This window comes from Cnephaeus nilssonii (assembly GCF_951640355.1).
Source record: "Cnephaeus nilssonii genome assembly, chromosome: 2".
NCBI classification, from domain to species: domain Eukaryota; kingdom Metazoa; phylum Chordata; class Mammalia; order Chiroptera; family Vespertilionidae; genus Cnephaeus; species Cnephaeus nilssonii.
In genome coordinates this window covers 71,187,941-71,207,868 of record NC_137073.1, presented here as the reverse complement: position 1 = coordinate 71,207,868, position 19,928 = coordinate 71,187,941, and the positions used below count along the sequence as shown (strand labels likewise).

The window sequence follows — 19,928 nt, the reverse complement described above, 5'->3', positions numbered from 1 at the left end:
GATGCGTAATAAGGCCTTTTATTCTGTTCTACTGCTTTCAGGTTTATCTTACTATTTCTGGGATGTCAGAGTTTAAAATAATAATTCTATGGCAGTTTTATAGAGTACTAATATTTAGTCATAACCCTTTGGCAAAAAAGAATGTCAGCTTAGTTTATGTATGATTTGGCAAAGAAAGTATGGTACCTTAATGATCTTTTTCTGAAGCATAGGCCAGCCATGAAAACTGCTAAGAACTCCATATAGCAGCTTATCTCACAGTTTGTCTCATAAAGTGCTGTGTTTATACACGAGACAGTCTTTGTAGACTAAACTATCAAAAAGCTGTAATTCTTAGGTCTGAGAAACATGTTTTAGCTGAAAGGGAGCAAAGTTTGCCACTCCAAAATATGCCTCTTTGAGGTATTGATCATTTTAAGCTGGTTATTTTTAAGAAACCGAGACTCAGGAAGAACCTTTGATCTCCCTAACTGCCTAAAAGAAAATTAGGTAGAGGACCTGCTCCAGGAAGGGAGCTCTCATAGGTAACAATGGACACAGAGGTAAGTTTAATATGAAGTAGTATGTGATAGGGAGGAATCTAGCAAGGTCCCTTTGATCAAAGTCCTCTTTGTCCCATTGTTAAAGATGGCCCAAACATTTATTTTTCCATCTCCATGGGAATTGTGAATTGCCTTCCTCCCTTGTGGAGCCTCAAGCCATTACCCGCCTCCCCTGCCTCCTTCTCCTTAAGCTCAGTATGACATATAAGACTCAACTGCCTGGTTTCCTCAGGTCTCATATTGTTATGGAACCCTATATTACATATGTAGTAAATTTGGTTATTTTCATCTGTTAATCTGTCTCATGTCAATTTGATTAGACCAACCAGAAGAAGAAGGAAAATTTTCCCTTCCCCCACAGCTTATATATTTTCTTTCCATTAAAAAAAGGCTCAGATTTGAGTAAGAACATTAAACATTCTGCTGTCTTCATATCAAATTGTCTTTAGCTCATAACCATCTTGAGTCCAAAAATCTGTTACAAAATGGTTATTTGCCAAAAATTAATCAGCTTTTAGGCAGAAACACAAAGTACAAAGTGATATAGAGCCTGAGAAAATATGGGTTATCTTCAGTAATTCCATTAATTACATAAAGATCAAATATCTAGCTTATTTGGTCCTGGGCAGACATGGCTTTTAGACACATTTAATCTTTCTTCTGATATTCTGATGTACTGTTTTAAGCAGACAGAAGGGAATAAGACACACTCTATGACAAAAATTATTCTCATATCTTTCAAGGGGAAAAACTCCCCAACATAATTGTAGAAAATGATAAATATGACAGGTTTTGATTATTTACCTATAGTCCTGGAAAGTTAATACAAATATATTCACTGTAAGATTTACCCAAAAACATAAACTTAAAAAAACTAAATATTACTTTCTATTCAGTCTGTGTCCATTTTTTTAGTTAATGCACAGTTCTTTTTGGCTGTGCATGATTTTCCTATACAGATTTCTATTTTCTACTTTGCTATTCTATACTTCCCTTAGGAGACAATCTTTTTTTCTTAAGTGTGTTGTTTCTTAAAGTCATGTGCTACTGAGAATATTATTTTGAAAAATCATTACAGAATGTTGTGACTTAACATTTCATTTCAGACATCTTATACATAGTAAGAACATTCACATATTTTTATATTTGTAATTCCATGAGATAAAGACTTTGTGAGATTTCTTCATGAGTTCTTTTTTTCTGTAGAAAAGTAATGAAGCCTAAATTATGCAGCAAATGAATTTTGTCAAAGTTACTTTACAATTTATGTATTTTAATTGGTCTAGTTTCTTTTCTGTTTTTCATGAAAATCTCCATCAGACATTACTGACACCCCAGTGAATAAGACACTCTTGATTAACACATTTTAATTCCAACTAGTATTAAACTAATTTAGCTCACAAAATGACATACTTGTGCTGGCATATTCTGCTGATAAGCATAAATATGTAGTTTATGTCTCATACATCTTAGATATTCTATCATCATCAACACAATTAAAGCAACTCATAAAGTCACTGCAAAATATTAACAGATCCAGTTTCCTAGATGTTATTTTGGCAATTCAGCACTGAGTTATACTTTGATATGGATTTAGTCTAAGCATCAAAATTGCTAATTTACATTATGGCCTTTTCAAAAGCATTCTATATCTGAAGCCTTCATTACTATATATTAGATACAGGTGTGTGACAATGGACTTGTGGATTGTGAATGGCGACTATGCTGGCTGCTGGCCTAATAAACTATGTAAGTTTGATAATATTCTACAAAAACTTTAATATTTTGTTTTAGATTAACTTATACTCACAAACACACACAGACACACTTTTTTGGTGTCCGTGGGACAAGTAGCTGGAATCCTACACTAAGTTAGCTCTGAGCTGCCTCCCACTACTGACTGAAGTCACAAGGACAGATCGACCTTAGTGTATTAAAAAACAACAACACTATGGGTATGAAAAGAAATATTTGAGATTTATAATTTAGGATAAATGATCACTGGTTCAACCAAAAAGGAAGTTAAAACAATAATTTTTATATGCCACTCTTAATTTTTCATTAAAGAATGCAAAAGTGTACCCTTCTTTGTTTTCCTTATTTTATAGTCAGACTTCCATCTAAACCAGCGGTTCTCAACCTGTGGGTCGCGACCCATTTGGGGGTCGAACGACCCTTTCACAGGGGTCGCCTAAGACATCCTGCATATCAGATTCATAACAGTGGCATTACGATTCATAACAGGAGCAAAATTACAGTTATGAAGTAGCAACGAAAATAATTTTATGGTTGGGGGTCACCACAACATGAGGAACTGTATTAAAGGGTCGCAGCATTAGGAAGGTTGAGAACCACTGATCTAAACTCATTCCAGATGCAAGTGTGTGAGAGAGATCATTTACCTAAATGTACCACTGCAAAAGAAAAATGCTACTTTGCCTGATCCTTTGAACATTGTGATATGCTAGGAAAATTTCTACTGATTAGGAGTCCCTTCAAATTTACAAGCAATGATAACATTTGTTAAAGAAACTATCCTATGGGGTTGGTGTTCTGATACAAGTGGCAGATTGTATACAGGAGTGGGAAAAAGTAGATTTACAGTTGTAATACAAATAAATAATACAATAATTAATAAACAATAGAAAATAAACTCTGTTTCGTGTACTCACAACTGTAAACCTACTTTTGCTCACCCCTGTATATTTTTACTTTCTTTAGAAATAAAGTGATACTCTCATAATTACTTTGTTACTTACCTGTAAACATGAAGTCTATACTTGAAATTACTCATGTCTAAACTATATAAAATGGTCTTTCTACAAAACAGAAAGACCTTCTAAATTACTAATGCACCAAAAAGTCTTTTGAAACTAGAGTTTACTAATTTGACTAATGTTAAAAAGTATAAAAATAAGCGAGATGAGAGAATTCAACTTGTACAAACTAAAGTTATTTCTCCATCTCCAACTTAAAATATACATTCTGGAATACATGTGTCTTAAATAGATACATGTACACAATAAAATTTATAAGACAAATTCAAGTAGAAAAAATACTTACAGATGTTAAAAGTGTTTGTAATGTCAGAAATCGTTTATAGGATACAAAAATGACAGAAGACGGTATTCACACTTGGGAGAATTCTAAGTAATCAATTATTTTGACTCTTTCTTGGTAAGTATCCTACTGTGCACAAAGGACATCTGATCACTCTATTCCCTGGAATTATAACTTGGCCTCCAGATTATACCCGACTGCTGGCAGATGGAGGACCCCTGGCAATGGCTACACTCTCTGCCCAGGGCTGCTAGCAGGGCTGTCCCTCCCCGGGGATGAGCAGGTTATGACAGCTGACCCTTCACTCCCAGCAGCACTTCTCCGACCTCCATGCCTCACTTCTCTTTCCCTTTAGAGCAAAACTCTTTGAAAGAGTTGGACATACTTGTTGACTCTAGTTTCTTTCCAGCTTATCTGAGTCCACTTTTGTGAGGGTTTCATCCCCATTACTCTATTGAAACTGCCTTATCAAGGCCACCAATGACCTTCTTGTTAAAGCCAGGGGTCAACTGTCAGTCCTCAACCAACGTGGACTATCAGCAGCTGATCATTTCTCTCCTTGAAACATTTTTCTTTTTTCTTTTGGCTTCCAGGATAGCACATTGCCTGGTTTTCTTCCAATCTCGTGGGCTGCTCCTTCTCATTCTTCTTTGCTGGCTCCTCCTCATCTCCCTGACTTCTTAGCATCAGAGTGTGGGGGATCCTTGGAGAGCTCCTATCTCTATCTATACTCACTATCTTGGTGATGTTATCCAAGCTCACAGCTTTAATTATCATCCATATGCTAATGACTCTCCAAATTACATCTCTAGCCCAAGCCTTAAACATGAAACTCCAAACTTTGATATCTTGTTCCCTATTCAACCTCTTGTGAATATCTAACAGCCATCTTAATCTTAAGTTCAAAATTAAACTTCTTATTTCCCCTCACACCTCCTCTTGAAGTTTTACCTACATGAGAAATGTCAACTCCATGTTTCCAGCTGACTAGGCCAAAACCCTGCCATCACCCTTGATATAGCCTTTTTCCTCATATCACAAGTCCCAACCATCACCAAAATTAGCTTCATAATATATCTAGAATCCAATCATTGCTTACCACTGCTACCCTCTTAGTCCAGGCCACAATAATCTCGTCAGAATTTTGCAATGACGTCCACACTGGTCTCCCTGTTCCCATCCTTCCCTCCTACAGATTAATCTGGACATAGCAGCCACAATGACCCTGTTCAAACCTTCTACTCAAGTCAAACCCCAAATCCCTACGATGACCTATAAAGACTACCTGATAAGGATTTCTGTTATCTAAGACTTCATATCTAACTCTTCTCCCCAGCTGACACTCCACTTTAGCTACCCAGACCTTCTTGTCCCTGCAAAAAGCCAGCCATGCTTTTAACTCAGGGGCTTTATTCTTTCCTGTCCCTCAGCCTAGCACACTCCTCCCAGATATGGAATGCATGTTCCTTCATTTCCTTTGGGTCTTTACTTAAATGGCATCTGGCCACTCTACCCAACATTCCTGCAAGGCTGCCTCCTTTCCTTTTCGGTTTCATTTTTCTCCCTAGCCCTGACCATTATCCAGCATATCATATGTTTTAAAATATTTATTTTGTTTATTGACAGTCTCCCTTAGTAGACTCTGAGTTCTATATGGGCAGGGATTTCTATTTATCTTGTTTACTGCAGTAGTAACTCTAGTAAGTGGGGGTGGGGGGCGCAGCAATATTTGTTGCTGAATGCTCTCAGCAATCTTAGCCAGTGGTTCCCAAATTTCAGTTTGTAAGATTTATCTGTTAAAAACAAAACAACAAAACATAAAGGATTTCTCGTCCTACACCCTCACTCCCAAGAACTTGGACACACCAGGAGTGGGTGACTTCCAGGACTCTCACATCCCAGTGCACAGAATACACTTGGATAAAGTGCTCTGGACCCCACCCGCTGGGTCTCTTACAGGCTGTCGAGTGGTGACCATATTCCTGTAGAACAGGAGGGGGCAAATCATGGCCCATGGGCTAGCTCTGGCCCCCACTCGTTGTTGTAAATAATGTTTTACTGGAACAGCATGCTTATTAGTTTACATAGTGCCGATGTCTGCTTTTTCACTATAACAACAGAGTTGAGATGTGCGTTTAAAGCCTAAAATATTCACTAATCTGGCTTTCACGTTTTGTGGACCCCAGATACAGAACATAAGGTAAGTTATTCCTGAGTACGACCTAATGATAAGCATTTTTTAAAAAGTTGAAAGCATCCTAATGTATACTTAAGACAAATCTATCCCACCTACATAGGAAATTTATATTTTTCCTTATCTTTAATTTCTCAAACAATGGACCATTTTTATTTCTATAATCAACCTTAAATAAAAATAAAATTGTGTTATAAATAGCTTTTGCATGTTGGCAATTTGGTATACACATTGCCCCCCCAAGGAGCTCTAATGAAAATTTTAGCACTCAGGGAAAATTTTCAGTTAGATATTTTTCAAAAGAAAAACTTTAATTTCAAATTATTTGAAAAATAGATTAGCTCTCACCACAGGTATAATTTTAAAATATGGTATTTTATTGTTTAATATTAAATATCTTGACACCTGTAGCATGAAAGTGAAAGCAAAACCAATATTGGTCTAGATGGCCAAGCTAACCTTTCCCTCCAAAGGAGAAACACATAAACAAAAAAGAGGGATTTCTGAGAGAAAACGATTTCATTCCATCCTGATAGGGAAACCTCAGTGAAGACTCTAAGCCCGACTCTCCCTCCTCGGCTCTCTGTCCGTCCAGTCACTGCTGCTAGGACTTCAGTTGTTTGAAACTGCAATTTGTTAAAAAGCTCACTTAGGTGCTCAAGCTGAGCAGTTTTAATTTATTTTAATAGTTGAGGCCAGAAAAAACTATTACCACAACTGCAGGAAGGCATTATCAAAGCCAGCAGCTGTTACGCCGCTTTTATCTTTATACTAGAGAGAGACCTGTTCTATTTTTAATATTTAGAATCTCTGCCCTTTAAAGTTTCAAAATTACCTTTGTAAGAAAATTAAACTTAATTTCTATTTCTTGAACTTCGATAAGTAAGTAAGCTTTCCCACCTCCATTCTCTAACTCCTGGTGCATTTAGTTCTGAGAAATGCCATTTTTAATGTTGGGATTTTAAAACGATATATACATGGATAGTGTTAGTTCAATAAGTCAGTTTTGCTTGGGATTTTCAGTATCTTATTTATTCAAACTAAAAAAATATATTCGAACTAATCTTTTAGTTTGTTATCTAAGATCAAAGATAGTATCTACAACTTCTGGGAGAGGGAAAGGGAGTGGTTCTCGAGGTTAGAGTATTTCCCAAGACTAATTTCTGAAACAGCCGTGGTCAGGAAGGAAAGAGGAAAGACAAACAAACCATTGGGAGTGAAGACAATATGAAGATTAATAACAACAAAAGGGAACTGAGAAGGCATGTAGACTATTTAACTCTGTGTATACACAATCCAGTAAACCAGGTGCCACTGATAATAAAATAGCTGCATTCTCAGAGTCTGATTAGGAATAGCAGAGCAGGTGGGTATACTTGGTTATGAAGGTATCATCAAAATGCAGGGCTTATTTCCAGAAATAGGTTAAATAAATCGACCTCCAGAAGCATTTAACCAGGGCTTGCAAAAACATTTCTTTCTGTTTTTCTTTTTCAGTTTCAAGTGTTAAATAACCATATTTCTCATTTTTGATTCATTTTAACTTTTTTCTTTGAACATATTAAGACTATTACCCTAAGCTAAGCTTTGTTTTCATCTTCATTGTAAGTGATTTATATTGAGCTTTTTCTAATCAATAATACCACGGAGGAGAAAGGGGGACATTTCTTTCTAATTTTTGTTCTTCTTATTGCGTTATTACTATGTCAAAGTGTTAGGTCAGCCTGCTACAGTGCAGTCTTGCTAAAAATAAAACCTTTGGAAAACATACCCTGAAGAATAGAGACATCTGCAAACCACCACTAGATGGCAAGGCAGCTTTACCATTGCTCACGTCATGCCTGTGAAGAAAACATGCCTTACAAACCTGCCGCTACATGTTTCCTGCCTTATCAGAGTTGCGATCAATTCCGATTTTAAAACATGGATGACCACCTTAGTATGAAACTAAATTACTTGGTACACATTATCTTTAACAAGTATTTATAATCTTATTCATGTCAAAGCCTTAAATTTACAACCCAACATCAATAGACCATTAGTTTGCAACAGTTTCAGTTAAAACTAAAGATCCAGGCACTAGAATACAGTAAATGTATCAAGATGAAAATCAAAATAAAACATAACATGGTAACAATGAACAAAAGGCTATACAAAGATCAAAATTAGATATTTACAAGTATATCCCATATTAGGTCTATGCTCAAAGATATCTACATCAGTATTTATTAAAATATTATATTGTGGTTTTATATACTACATATATATTTAGTAGAATGATAAAAACAACATATAGGCCCAGCAAATGTGGCTCCATGGTTGAGCACTGATCCATGAACCAAGAGCTTACTGGTTGGATTCCTGGTCAGGGCATATGCCCAAGTTTTGGGCTAGATCTCAGTAGGGGGCATGCAGGAGGCAACCAATGCATGTTTCTAGTTGTTTCTATCTCCCTTCCTCTCTCTAAAATCAATAAAAACATATTTACAGTTTTAAAAAAATATAGTTTTCTTCTTAAAAGTTTTCTTATGATAAAAAGAAGAAAGGAGGGGGAAAAGTATTTTCATCCCCTTCCTCCAATTTTTTTTGGTTGAAATAAGAAATGTTCTTTTTTATTTTTTAATGTGGCACAAGTTATAGTAAATTCACAAGAGAAGTTTTCTTTTTACTCAAATGTATAAAATTATAGTACTTCATAAGGTAAGAAAGTTAAGACTTTTAATTTTTTTAAAGCACAAAAGAATGAGAACTTTTTTTATTTTATGCATTTTACTAAACTATTTTGATTATTATACATAACTGAGAAGAAAATCTAATTGGTTCAAGGAACACTGCTGCCTACACAATAAAATTATAGAAATCAAACTTTGCCTCTCTTTTAGTAAGAATGCTATGAGAATGAATAAATAGCAGATTGACGCCTTTAATACATAATTCGGATTTGCTAGTATACAGTGACACTTCTGAATAAGATTCCAGCACAGGCACAGGAGAGGCAGATTACAAACTCAGTTCTGAGTGCACTGAGTCCACTATGCATACGTTCATCGCACCACAATACTGTATTTTCTTCCACTAACATTGACAAATGAACACACAGGCCAACAAACATTTAGGTTTGAAGCCTAGTAGAAATTTAAGAAAGTCTCCTTCCCTCTGACCCCCGTAGCAAGACTTCCCAATTTAAGAAAGCTGCTCTAAAACTCTTCACCAGTTCCATGGTAGGACACTTTGAGACTTTATAGGGTTTAGTATATAAATTATTCCTTTGATGAAAGACTCAAAGTAAATAAGTATATGTGACTTACTTTAAATGGCTTTATTTTACTAAATTGATATCTCCTTTGCATGCCAAACTATTCCCATTGATTTTACTTAATTGGTTTCCTACTCAACAACGGAAGCTCTCCCATTTCAATAAAAACATCAAAGTGTAAGTATGAACAACGTTAATATCTGTCACAAATAGAAAGACACTAATCTCCAGTCTGCCTTCCAGGATGGACTTGTTCAATGTATGAGGTATTAATCATAATTATTCATTTTAGAGTTTAATTGCTATTATTCAAATGGAGTTGTTACATAATCACAAATTTAGTTTGTGATAATTCCACTTGGTAATGTATTTAAGTCAGAGATAGAAAAAAAGCGGCCTGTTTTGCAATGTTAACAGGGATAGAAGAAGTATGTTTGTCTATTTAGGAGAAATATTTTAATGTACTTCTTATGATATGATCACATAGTAAGTTAAGCTCCAAACTACTAAATCCAGTGTTTTATATGCTAGTTACAAATTCTTTCTTTTAAACATGGAACACTTCACGAATTTGCATGTCATCCTTGCGCATGGGCCATGCTAATCTTCTCTGTATCATTCCAATTTTAGTATATGTGCTGCCGAAGTGAGCACCAAATTCTTCTTTTAGTTTCATTTATTCATTAAAATTCGAATAGGTTCAATTCTTTCCTGCTCTAGTCCCATTCCAGCTGCCCCAAATAAGCTTTACACTTCTTCACTAAGGATGGGGATTTGAAACTATTCTCATACTCTAGGTAACTACTGGAGTTTAATATATTTTTTGTAACTGGACTAGAAACTGGTGTTAGAACTTGAATTATAATTGTTTGTTGCTATTTCTACTCAGAGAAGGCAGCTAGTCTTCACTAACAAAGGGGATGGCCAGAATCATGCTGAAGTATGGCCCAATCACAGTAGGAAACCAATGCTGATATTTAGGAAATGCTTGAGTAGTCTGATCCCATATGTACCAAAAGATACATCCTATTTCTTTTTTAAAACTTTGATAGTTTGAATTATTCAATATTTCAGAAAGACATTCCTAGGGAGACTGGACATATTTCATCCCGTTGAACGGGAAAAGAGTATTTAGGATTAGCTGGAATGGTCTCCCTGAATAGAGGGATGACATGTATCAAACTCAAACATATCTAACATTTTTTCTAAGTCCTATCTTTCCTAAGTCAGATAAAGAAATTAAAATTTTCCAGAGGCCCAAAGTTGGAAACTCAGATTCATTATTTTTTTAAAAAATTTTTGATTGATTTCAGAGAAGAAGGAGAGGGAGAGAGAGATAGAAACTTCAATGACAATAGAGACTGCACATCCCCTACTGGGGATCAAGCCTGCAACCCAGGCCTGTGCCCCGCCTGGGAATCAAACCGTGACCTCCTGGTTTACAGGTCTCCGTTCAACCACTGAGCCACGCCGGCTGAGCCTCAGATTCATTCTTGATTCCTCCAGCTCTTTTCTACTCCTAATTTGGTTTAACCATCTGAGACCTAGCAAACATCACTATGAATTGCTGCTTCCTTTCCAATTAGTTTTCAACAGTTTCAGTTAAGAAAACTGAAGGTCTAGCAACTAGAATACAGTAAATGCCACTGCTCTTGAAGATGTCCACAAACTGTCTTCTTTGGGCTACTGTCATAGCCAACCAACGATCCCCCTGCATCCAGCTCTGTAATGGGTTCTGTTGCCTTTGTTCATCTTTTGAGTGTTAGTGTTTTTGGAGTTCCATTGTTCCCCCTCTCACTGTCTCATTCTGTACTTTCCCCCTGGACAGTTCATGAAGGCACTGTGGATTCAAGTGCCCTTAATATGATGATAATCCTGTAATTTTTATCTCTAGCCTAGATCATTAGCTTAGGCTTCAAACCTGTAAATTCACTGGCCTAAGAGATATCTCTTGGAGGTCCCACAGAAACCTCACCTGTTCACCTCAATCCTACTCCTCACTTGTGGTCTCAGAAAATGAAACTTCCATCTGCCCAGGTGAGAGCCAGAAACCAGATACTATTCTTGGAATTCTTTCACTCATAATCTCACATTTATTTGTCACTCAAATCTGTTCATCTTTCTCCATACTCACTGACACTCTCAGTCCAGGCCATCATTAAATTTCCCCTGGATTACTGTACCAGACTCCTCAATAGTCTCCCTACCCTCAGGCTTGTCCCACTGCAATCCTGGCTACACACTGCAACTGGAGTGATTTTTCTAAAAATGCAAATATGGACAGGCCTCTCTCTTGCTTAAAATCCTTCAATAGCTTACTGCCGCCCTGAAGATCAAGGTACAAATGCTTAACTAATCTATAAGGCTCCTCAAGGTTCCTCTGGAGACTCCTCACTAGCCACGGTCCCTTTAGCTAATTAAGCTCTGTTTTTACATTTGGTCTCTCTGCTTTCCACTCTGGGTCTTTGAAATTCTTTTTCCTCTTCCTGGAATATTTTTTCTCTCTCTCCCTGACTCCTTTGCCAAACTCATCTTTAGATGCCAATTTGGATTTCATTTACTATTTCCCTGAAATGCCCCTCCCAAGATTGGTTTTTAGCGGCCTTCTGATTTGCTCTAAGAGAACACCCTATTCATTTTATATGGCCATGTTCTTCCTATACTCTAATTGCCTTCTCTCTCTCTCTCTCTCTCTCTCTCTCTCTCTCTCTCTCATTAACCATACCATGAGTTTTTTTAGGGCAAGGGCTTTGTATATAATGGTGTCATAGGTGCCTAACAAAGCCTGTTTACACTCTATAGTTTGAATTCAGGTCCTTCTAAAAGATGTCTGACAGCTCTTCCAGGCCTACTGAATAAGGATTCCAGTTTTAACGTGGCATATAGGGCCCCTCTCAATGTGCTAGAACCGTGGTCGGCAAACTGCGGCTCGCGAGCCACATGCGGCTCTTTGGCCCCTTGAGTGTGGCTCTTCCACAAAATACCAAGGCCTGGGCGAGTCTATTTTGAAGAAGTGGCATTAGAAGAAGTTTAAGTTTAAAAAGTTTGGCTCTCAAAAGAAATTTCAATCGTTGTAGTGTTGATATTTGGCTCTGTTGCCTAAGGAGTTTGCCGACCACTGTGCTAGAAGGTATCTTCCCAACTTCATGTCCAGGAACTCCTGCCTATGCTCCCTCTACTTTCTGTGTATATTACTCCGAACACCTCTGCGCAGGGTTATTCTGATGCCTCCACACTTTTGCTTATACTATTCCCACTTTCTGGAATATCATTCCTCTGCTTGTTTCCTGAACAACTTTTTCCAAACCCCTCTTAGCTCCAATTCAGGCAGACTTAATGGCTCTCTTCTAGGTCATCACGGAACTTTACGTTTTCCTCTGTTACAGCACTGATCTTGCTGTATGACAGTAATTTCTCTTCAATGCCTCACTGGCTAGACAATGAACTTCAGGAAGATACATATTATGTATACACATTTTTAGATGCCTGCCACAGTGCCTGGCTTCTAATAGGACTCAACTATTTATCACATTGAAATAATTAAAGCACATTTAACTGTTTCAACTTCTCTTACTAAGATTAAGGCAGAAGACAGGTAAGGGGAGAATAGATCATTCTACAAAGTATAAAAAGTGAAAATGTATAGTTTTATATACTTTGTTTAACCCTAGGAAGAATTTGGCTTCCTTCTCAACCTACCCCTTTATGTATCCTTGGCAAGAGGAATAAGAGCATGAGGGGGGGAAAATGAGCTAGAAATGTTTTATGAGTAATGATCAACTAAAACTTTAAAGGAAAATTTAATGGCAAAAGCCCAGAAAGCTGTGATTTGAATCCCAGCCCCGTTACTTTCTGACCTTGTGCAAACCGCTATATCTACCAAGCCGTGGCTTCTCCATCTGTGCAATGGCAATGATAATAATACATATTTCACATCTAGGGTTATTGTAAGGATTAAGAGTTTATATATGTAAAATATTTAGGACAAAGCATGGCAAACAGTAAGCAGTTATTGTGTTAGATATTGTTATTATAGCATATTACATTAATTCTTATAATGCCTTCAACTCTAGTTTTTAACTCCTAAATTCTTCCTAATTTTCTCAAAGGGTGGTATAAAATTAACCAGGTGGTAAAATAAATGAATTTCAAAATCTTTGTTGGTTTGGGTTTAAAAACCGTCAAGTTTAAGATGTGGATGCCATAAAATTAAAAAGGGATGTATTGTAATTCTTAAATCACTATCATCATTGCTAAAATAAGAGTTCTTATTAAAATTTTATAATGCTAACATGTGATGTAATGATATTAATAAAAATTCCAGCTTAAAAGCCACAAAGATGACTTTCAAATATTTTGATATAGCCGATAATCTTGATAAGTAAATAGGTTATGATTTAGCCATATTTTTTTAAATTACAGCCAAATCTTGATTACCTTTAGTCTCTGGAGACATGGATAACTTAGATATTTAAAATCCATTTCAGAACTTCATCTTTAGCCTCTTCTCCTATCAAAGCTTTACCAAGTTCATTTAATGGGCTAATTTGCACTTCAACTCCTTTTTTTCTTCTGGAACAATGAAATAGCAAAATAAATAAATGAATTAAGTTTTGACAATAATATAGGAAGGAAGGGCTAATGTCTTTGAATAATCAAGAGTTGGCTGCACAGCATTATGTTTATCTTAAGAATAAAAATAGTCTCATTCTCCTTCATATCTTTAAATAAAATCAAACAGGAGTTCCTATGCCTTAACATTCCTAGTCAGAGTTTCTCTGAGTACCTGAAAGAACCCTGGTGGTACAGGACCTACTGGCATGCCATCTCCTGGGGGAATGTTTCCTAGCACTGGACTGGGAGCTGCTGCAGCACTCTGCAAAGAATAAAGGAGAAACAAACCTATATCATTACAGAGAAGGCACAAAACCAAAGACTAATGATAATAGATTGTAGGAGGGGAAGCTTTTCATTCCTGGGAACAAATATTGGTAATTTCCCCCTCTACAGAGGTAAACGAAGATACAACAGTTAGTTTAGTATATGACTAAGTTATTTGGTTTATACAGGCCTCTAAATTTGCTCAAGTCACAGAACTGTAATAAGATGTTATATTTGAATGACATATTGAAAAAAAACAAATAATATAACAAAATGATAAAAGTTTAAACAAATGCTTTAAGGCACAGGCATCTGAAATGGCAACATCAGTAACAATAGGTAAATATGTAAGCAGTAAGTTTGAAAATGGTAGTTGTAGGAGATGGAAAACAGAACTATCTTTTTAGATTATGCTTTTCTGTGTGTCATAAATAAATTAAGTTTCTGCCTATAGGTGGCAACACATTATTTATTCTCTTTCTGATAGACTACAATTGGTAGCTAAAACATATTTGATAGTAAAAATAACATGGTGAGTGTAAAAAAATAATTAGGAGACTTAATAAGAGAAAGGAATTAGATTTGGAGAGAATAGTCTCATATAAACAGATTATTAAAAAAACAGGTTGAAAAATTAAGTCTACTTCACTTGCAAATTATTTCATCGAATCCTAGGGCTTCATGACATAGGAGTACAAAAACCTTTGGGTTTAGACTTTGTAATCAAATCAAGGTTTTAGATTTAATTCTTACACAGAGCAGTAATATATACAACTGTTCTACAACCATGGATTTCATCTCTCAACCTGGGTAGACATATTACAAACACTGAGAACAGTCAAGGAGCCAGAAATACGCTAAAGACAGATTAGTATAAATCCAACTGTTCTGCTATGAAAAGAACTCAAAACAAACATTGGATCTAGTGGATCTGTGGCACTACCCTCATTCATGTACTAATATCCCAATAGAAGATATAATATCTCAGTATGTTTGTAGCATATATCTCCCAGTATATAAACTGATAAAAATAATAATGTTTATTCTATAGCACTGGCAGTTATTAATAATGAAGGCCAATGATTTTATTATTTCCTGAGGAAATCTAGGTGTAAATGTGGCTATCTAAAATATTGCTTACATCTGATAAAGATCTGATAAAGCATATAACGAAACATCTGATAAAGCATGTAACTAGACATCTGATAAAATATATAACTATAAAAAAATAATATTTCTTAAACATTAAGATGAAACATTAATATATTATTCTATTTTAAGCAAAAGCATGGAATTTAATGTAGGGTACATTAATTGAATACCTACCATTTGCCAGATATTGTTCTATATCATTTCATATGTCAACACTCATATTTTTTAAAAACTGAAAGACAAATTTCTTTTTTACATTTTAACTAAACTTGCATAAAGACTAAATATAGAATGTTAGAGTAAGAGGAAAATTTACCACCTAATATGTATTCTCTTTTAGTGTAAATGTATATGATTAAGGCAGATCTGGGAAGAAAGCTTTGATCTGCATCCTTTGACAGTCAGGGGAAGCTGCTCTTAGTACCAAAAGCTAGACACTGGATGTCATTATTGTTCTAATTAATTGCAGAACAGAAACTTGTTTTTGCAATAAAAAAGACATAAAAAGATAGAAATTTGTAAACCACACTCACTTATCTATATATATAAAAGCCTAAGCGACCGTCCGACCATTCAACCATTCAACCAGTAGCTATGATGCGCACTGACCACCAAGGGGCAGATGCTCAACACACAGGCATGGAAACATGGAACAGACTGATGAATCTCAGAGGGAAGGTGGGGAGGGTGGGAAGAGATTAACCAAAGATCTTATATGCATACTAGAGGCCCAGTGCATGGATTTGTGCACTGGTGGGGTTCCTCGGCCTGGCCTATGGGGACTGGGGGCTGAAACTGGCAGTCCGATATCCCCTGAGGGGTCCTGGATTGTGAGAGGGCACAGGCCAGGCCTAGGGACCCCACCGGTGCACGAATCCTTGCCTCTAGTACTTGTATAGAAATGAATACTAAATGTTGATCAGGTTTACAAAACCAAAACAGAATTCAGTGAATTACTGCAACTTCCTAGTATAGTTTGAAGATGAGATTTCTCCCTTAATTTTAGTTGCCTAGAAAGTATATAAAAGAAGATTTTGCCTATCCAAAGGTAGTAAAAATGTTTGTTTGCAACTAAATTAAAATTTAAGAAGTAAAGATGCTGGGTCATCATTGGCTCCTTTACTTTTCTGGGGGACTACATAGTTTAAAGATACCTAAAATGCTAATATTTTCTTCCGAGTTCTTTATTATACATGTTTCTTATGTTTTTTCCAGGTATTATTTAAAAGTGAGACATAATTGTCAGATGAAGATTTAAGCAATCTAAATCCTTAAAATGACTTTAAATTTTAATTTCATGACTTCAAAATTATTTAGTAAATTCAATCAAAATATATTGTCAAGGACTCTTAAGCTGTGCAATATAGCAGTTAACATCATTGCCCTTTATTTTTTGCTTTTTAAAAAAGTGAAATATACATATTTTTATTGTTGAGAGTATTACAGATGTCTCCCATTTCCCCCCACCTTTGTCCCACTCTGCCCAGCCCGCCTCCCCCAGGCTTTCACCACACTACTGTCTGTGTCCATGGGCTATGCATATAAGTATGTAGGTTCTTTGGTTTTTCTCTTCACTGTTCACCCTCCTCCCCCAACCCAGAGATATGTCCATCTGTTCCATGCCTCCATGCCTCTGAAACATATAAAGTGGCTAAGAATTGGTGATCTAAATATTACAGATGATGTTTGCCATGCAGAAGAAAAAAAAGAGTGCTGTGATTAGCTGGTAATTTCTACAAAACGCTAACTTTTTCATATGAAAGCCAAGAAGCATGGGAAATTACAGAAAACAGAAGGGAAGCAGCTACTGATGCTAAAAAATGTTTTAAGTACAAGAGAAATGCAAAAAGACCCTGATAAACACAGTGATGATTTCATCCCTAAGAATACTTTAGGAGGCAGCCTTTGATTCAGTTGTTAGTTTTCAGGACAGCAGCCATATTTCCTGGTTCCTTGAATTCTATATTCAGCTTTAATCAGAAATAATAGATTATAAGAAAAAGGTCTGACATAAGGGATTTGTTTTGAGACCATTACATTCTAAATGTTATCTTCATATCTGTACATGCACCCCAAATATTAGATGCCTAGCTATTTGATGACACAAAATTTTGAACTTGGTGTAAATAATCCCCAAAGTGATTATTATAAATTATTAAGAAAACTCATATTAATAGCAAATAAAAGTTTCTGTTTAAAAATGAAATGAAATGGGGATATTTATGATACCATTATCATCATTCATATATTGTATTTACTAGGTGTACCAGTTAATAATGAGAATTTTTTTCACAATCGATGGAGTTACACATATGTTGATATATATGTGATTTGATATGTATGCTATTTTGTATTGACAACAAGCTTCAAAACTTCATATGTCAAATTTTCTGAAGGTGTTAACATCATAGATATTTTTACACTTAAAAATGTCAAATTATGTGCCAAAAAAAGAGCATTTGCGGGAAGTTTTAATTCATTACTTTATTTTGAAGAAAAGTACTGCTGAAAGCTTTGGGAAGCTTATGGTGAACATGTTCCATCTCAAGATACTTGTGAACGCTGGTTTAAATGCTTTAAAAGTGATGATTTCGATGTGAAAGACAAAGAACATCCAGGTCAACCGAAAAAGTTTGAAGACCAACAATTACAAGCATTATTGGATGAAGATGCGTGTCAAACTCAAAAACAACTTGCAGGAAGATTAAACGTTGCTCAGCAAACAATTTCCAGTTGTTTACAAGCAATGGGAAAGATGTTAAAGGAAGGAAAATGGGTGCCACATCAACTGAACGAAAAACAAATGGAAAACGGCAAAGTCATCAGTAAAATGTTGCTTCAACGGCACGAAAGAAAGTCTTTTTTTTGCATCGAACTGTGACTGGCGATGAAAAGTGGATGTATTTTGAGAATCCCAAATGCACAAAATCATGGGGTGATCCAGGTCAACCATCAATATCAGCTGCAAGGCCAAATCGCTTTGGAAAGAAGACAATGCTCTGCGTTTGGTGGGATCAGGAAGGTGTGGTGTATTAGGAGCTTCTAAAACCAGGTGAAACCATTAATACTGATTGCTACCGACAACAAATAATCAATTTGAACCATGCTTTGATCGTGAAACGACCAGAATGTTCCAGAAGACACAGCAAAGTAATTTTGCTTCATGATGACGCACCATCACACACTTCAAAACCAGTTAAAGACACGCTAAAAGATCTTGCCTGGGAAGTATTAACCCACCCGCCACATTCACCAGACCTTGCTCCTTCAGATTACCACTTTTTCCGATCGATGGCACACGCACTTTCTGAGCAGCACTTCAAAACATACAAAGAAGGAAAAATTGGGTCTCTGAATGGTTTGCCTCAAAACAAGAAAAGTTCTATTGGGACGGTATCTACAAATTACCTGAAAGATGGGGAAAATGTGTAGCTAGCGATAGACATTACTTTGAATAAAGCAATTCTGATGTTTCTCTGGAAATTATCGTGTTTCCTTTGATAACAAAATCCGCATTATTAACCGATACACCTAGTATAAGTTCAGCCCTCAAGAAGCATTTATTGTGTTCATATGAACTTCTGATGTGTAAATTGTTATTAGAGCAGTAAGCCTACATTATGGCCACATGACTACACCATAGGCCAATCTGTGAGAGCTTTTCCATTAAACACCCCCCCCCCACACACACACACAATCTAACATTTTAGTCAAGCACTTAATAAAGTGACCTTCAACAATATTTCAAAAACCACAGTGTAAAGAGAAACACAAGGAAAAAGTGTTAGGAATATTAATGCTGTACCCTCTTTCACAAGTTTGTAACTGTTACTGTTATTGTCCCTGTTTTTCCTTTTTTAACTCAAAGATGGAAGACTTTGTCTTTTTTCTACACTGTTGATTCAATGTAAAAGTCCCTGGGCTTCTATGTGAGAGTCTAAGTATTTTAACTACTCAGACTGGAACCTTACAGGAGAAATTGGGTGAGTCACCTTTTGAGGAAAAAAAAAAAATTTCTCCTCTGTGGTAAGCAGAACAGCCACCCAAAGACATCCATGCACACCCCAGGGCCTGTGAATGTGGCAGCCTCTAGCCGAGAGCAGCCTCAGGCTGACTCCTAAAACCCCAAGGAACTACCAACAAATTACATAAACTTGAAAGTGGATTCTTTCCAGAGCCTCCTGATAAGAACCCAGCTGGCAAACACCCCTTGATTTCAGCCTTGCAAGATCTGGAGTAGAGAAGCCAGCACACTTACTATATCAGACTCTGACCTACAGAACCGAGAGATAATATATTTACAGTGCTTTAAGCTGCTAACCTGGTGGCAATGTATGTCAGCAGTACCAAACAAATACACCTCTCCCCCAAAATGACTATTTCATTTTGAAGGACATTTTTAAGGACGTCTAGAAACTAGGGAATTCTATGGCTCCTTAGAGGAAATTGTACTTGACCTGTTGCACCGTGTGCATTTGCTAGTACTCCCATTTTTATCACATCAAGTGTCTATCAGGTTAAAAATAAAAATATCTCCTAGGTTTAACCAAGCTTGGTTCTGTGGTTTACCTGGTCTCACAGTTCTTTCAGTGGCTTTTAGTTGTGTCCCCCTTCAGCAGTGCAGAGTGGGGAAGCACAGTGAGAAGAATGGCATATGCAGCATCTCTTCTTCAGTTACAACGGCCTGCCAGACCTCGAACTCTGCTTTTCTCTTCCTCATAAAGGAATCGCTCCTAACTATTAACAGAAGGTTCTACCAATCCCATCTAGCCTCTAGCCAAGTTCATTTCTAGGGTAGGGAAAATATAAAAACAAATGAAACCATAGTTTGAAGATTACCACC

The 19,928-nt window shown here is 36.4% G+C and overlaps 1 protein-coding gene across 5 annotated transcripts in view; it reads right to left on the bottom strand.

Moving 5' to 3' along the window:
- Positions 1–19,928, bottom strand: part of SSBP2 (single stranded DNA binding protein 2) — a 225,800-nt gene that overhangs the window by 58,762 nt on the left and 147,110 nt on the right. For 3 of the 5 annotated variants that reach the window (XM_079793538.1, XM_079793537.1, XM_079793540.1), the window contains one exon: positions 13,839–13,928. The exons of the other annotated variants lie outside the window; for them this stretch is intronic. In XM_079793538.1, coding sequence (XP_079649664.1) covers positions 13,839–13,928 — 90 coding nt within the window. The remainder of the gene's footprint in view (positions 1–13,838; positions 13,929–19,928) is intronic. 5 annotated transcript variants of the gene reach the window in all.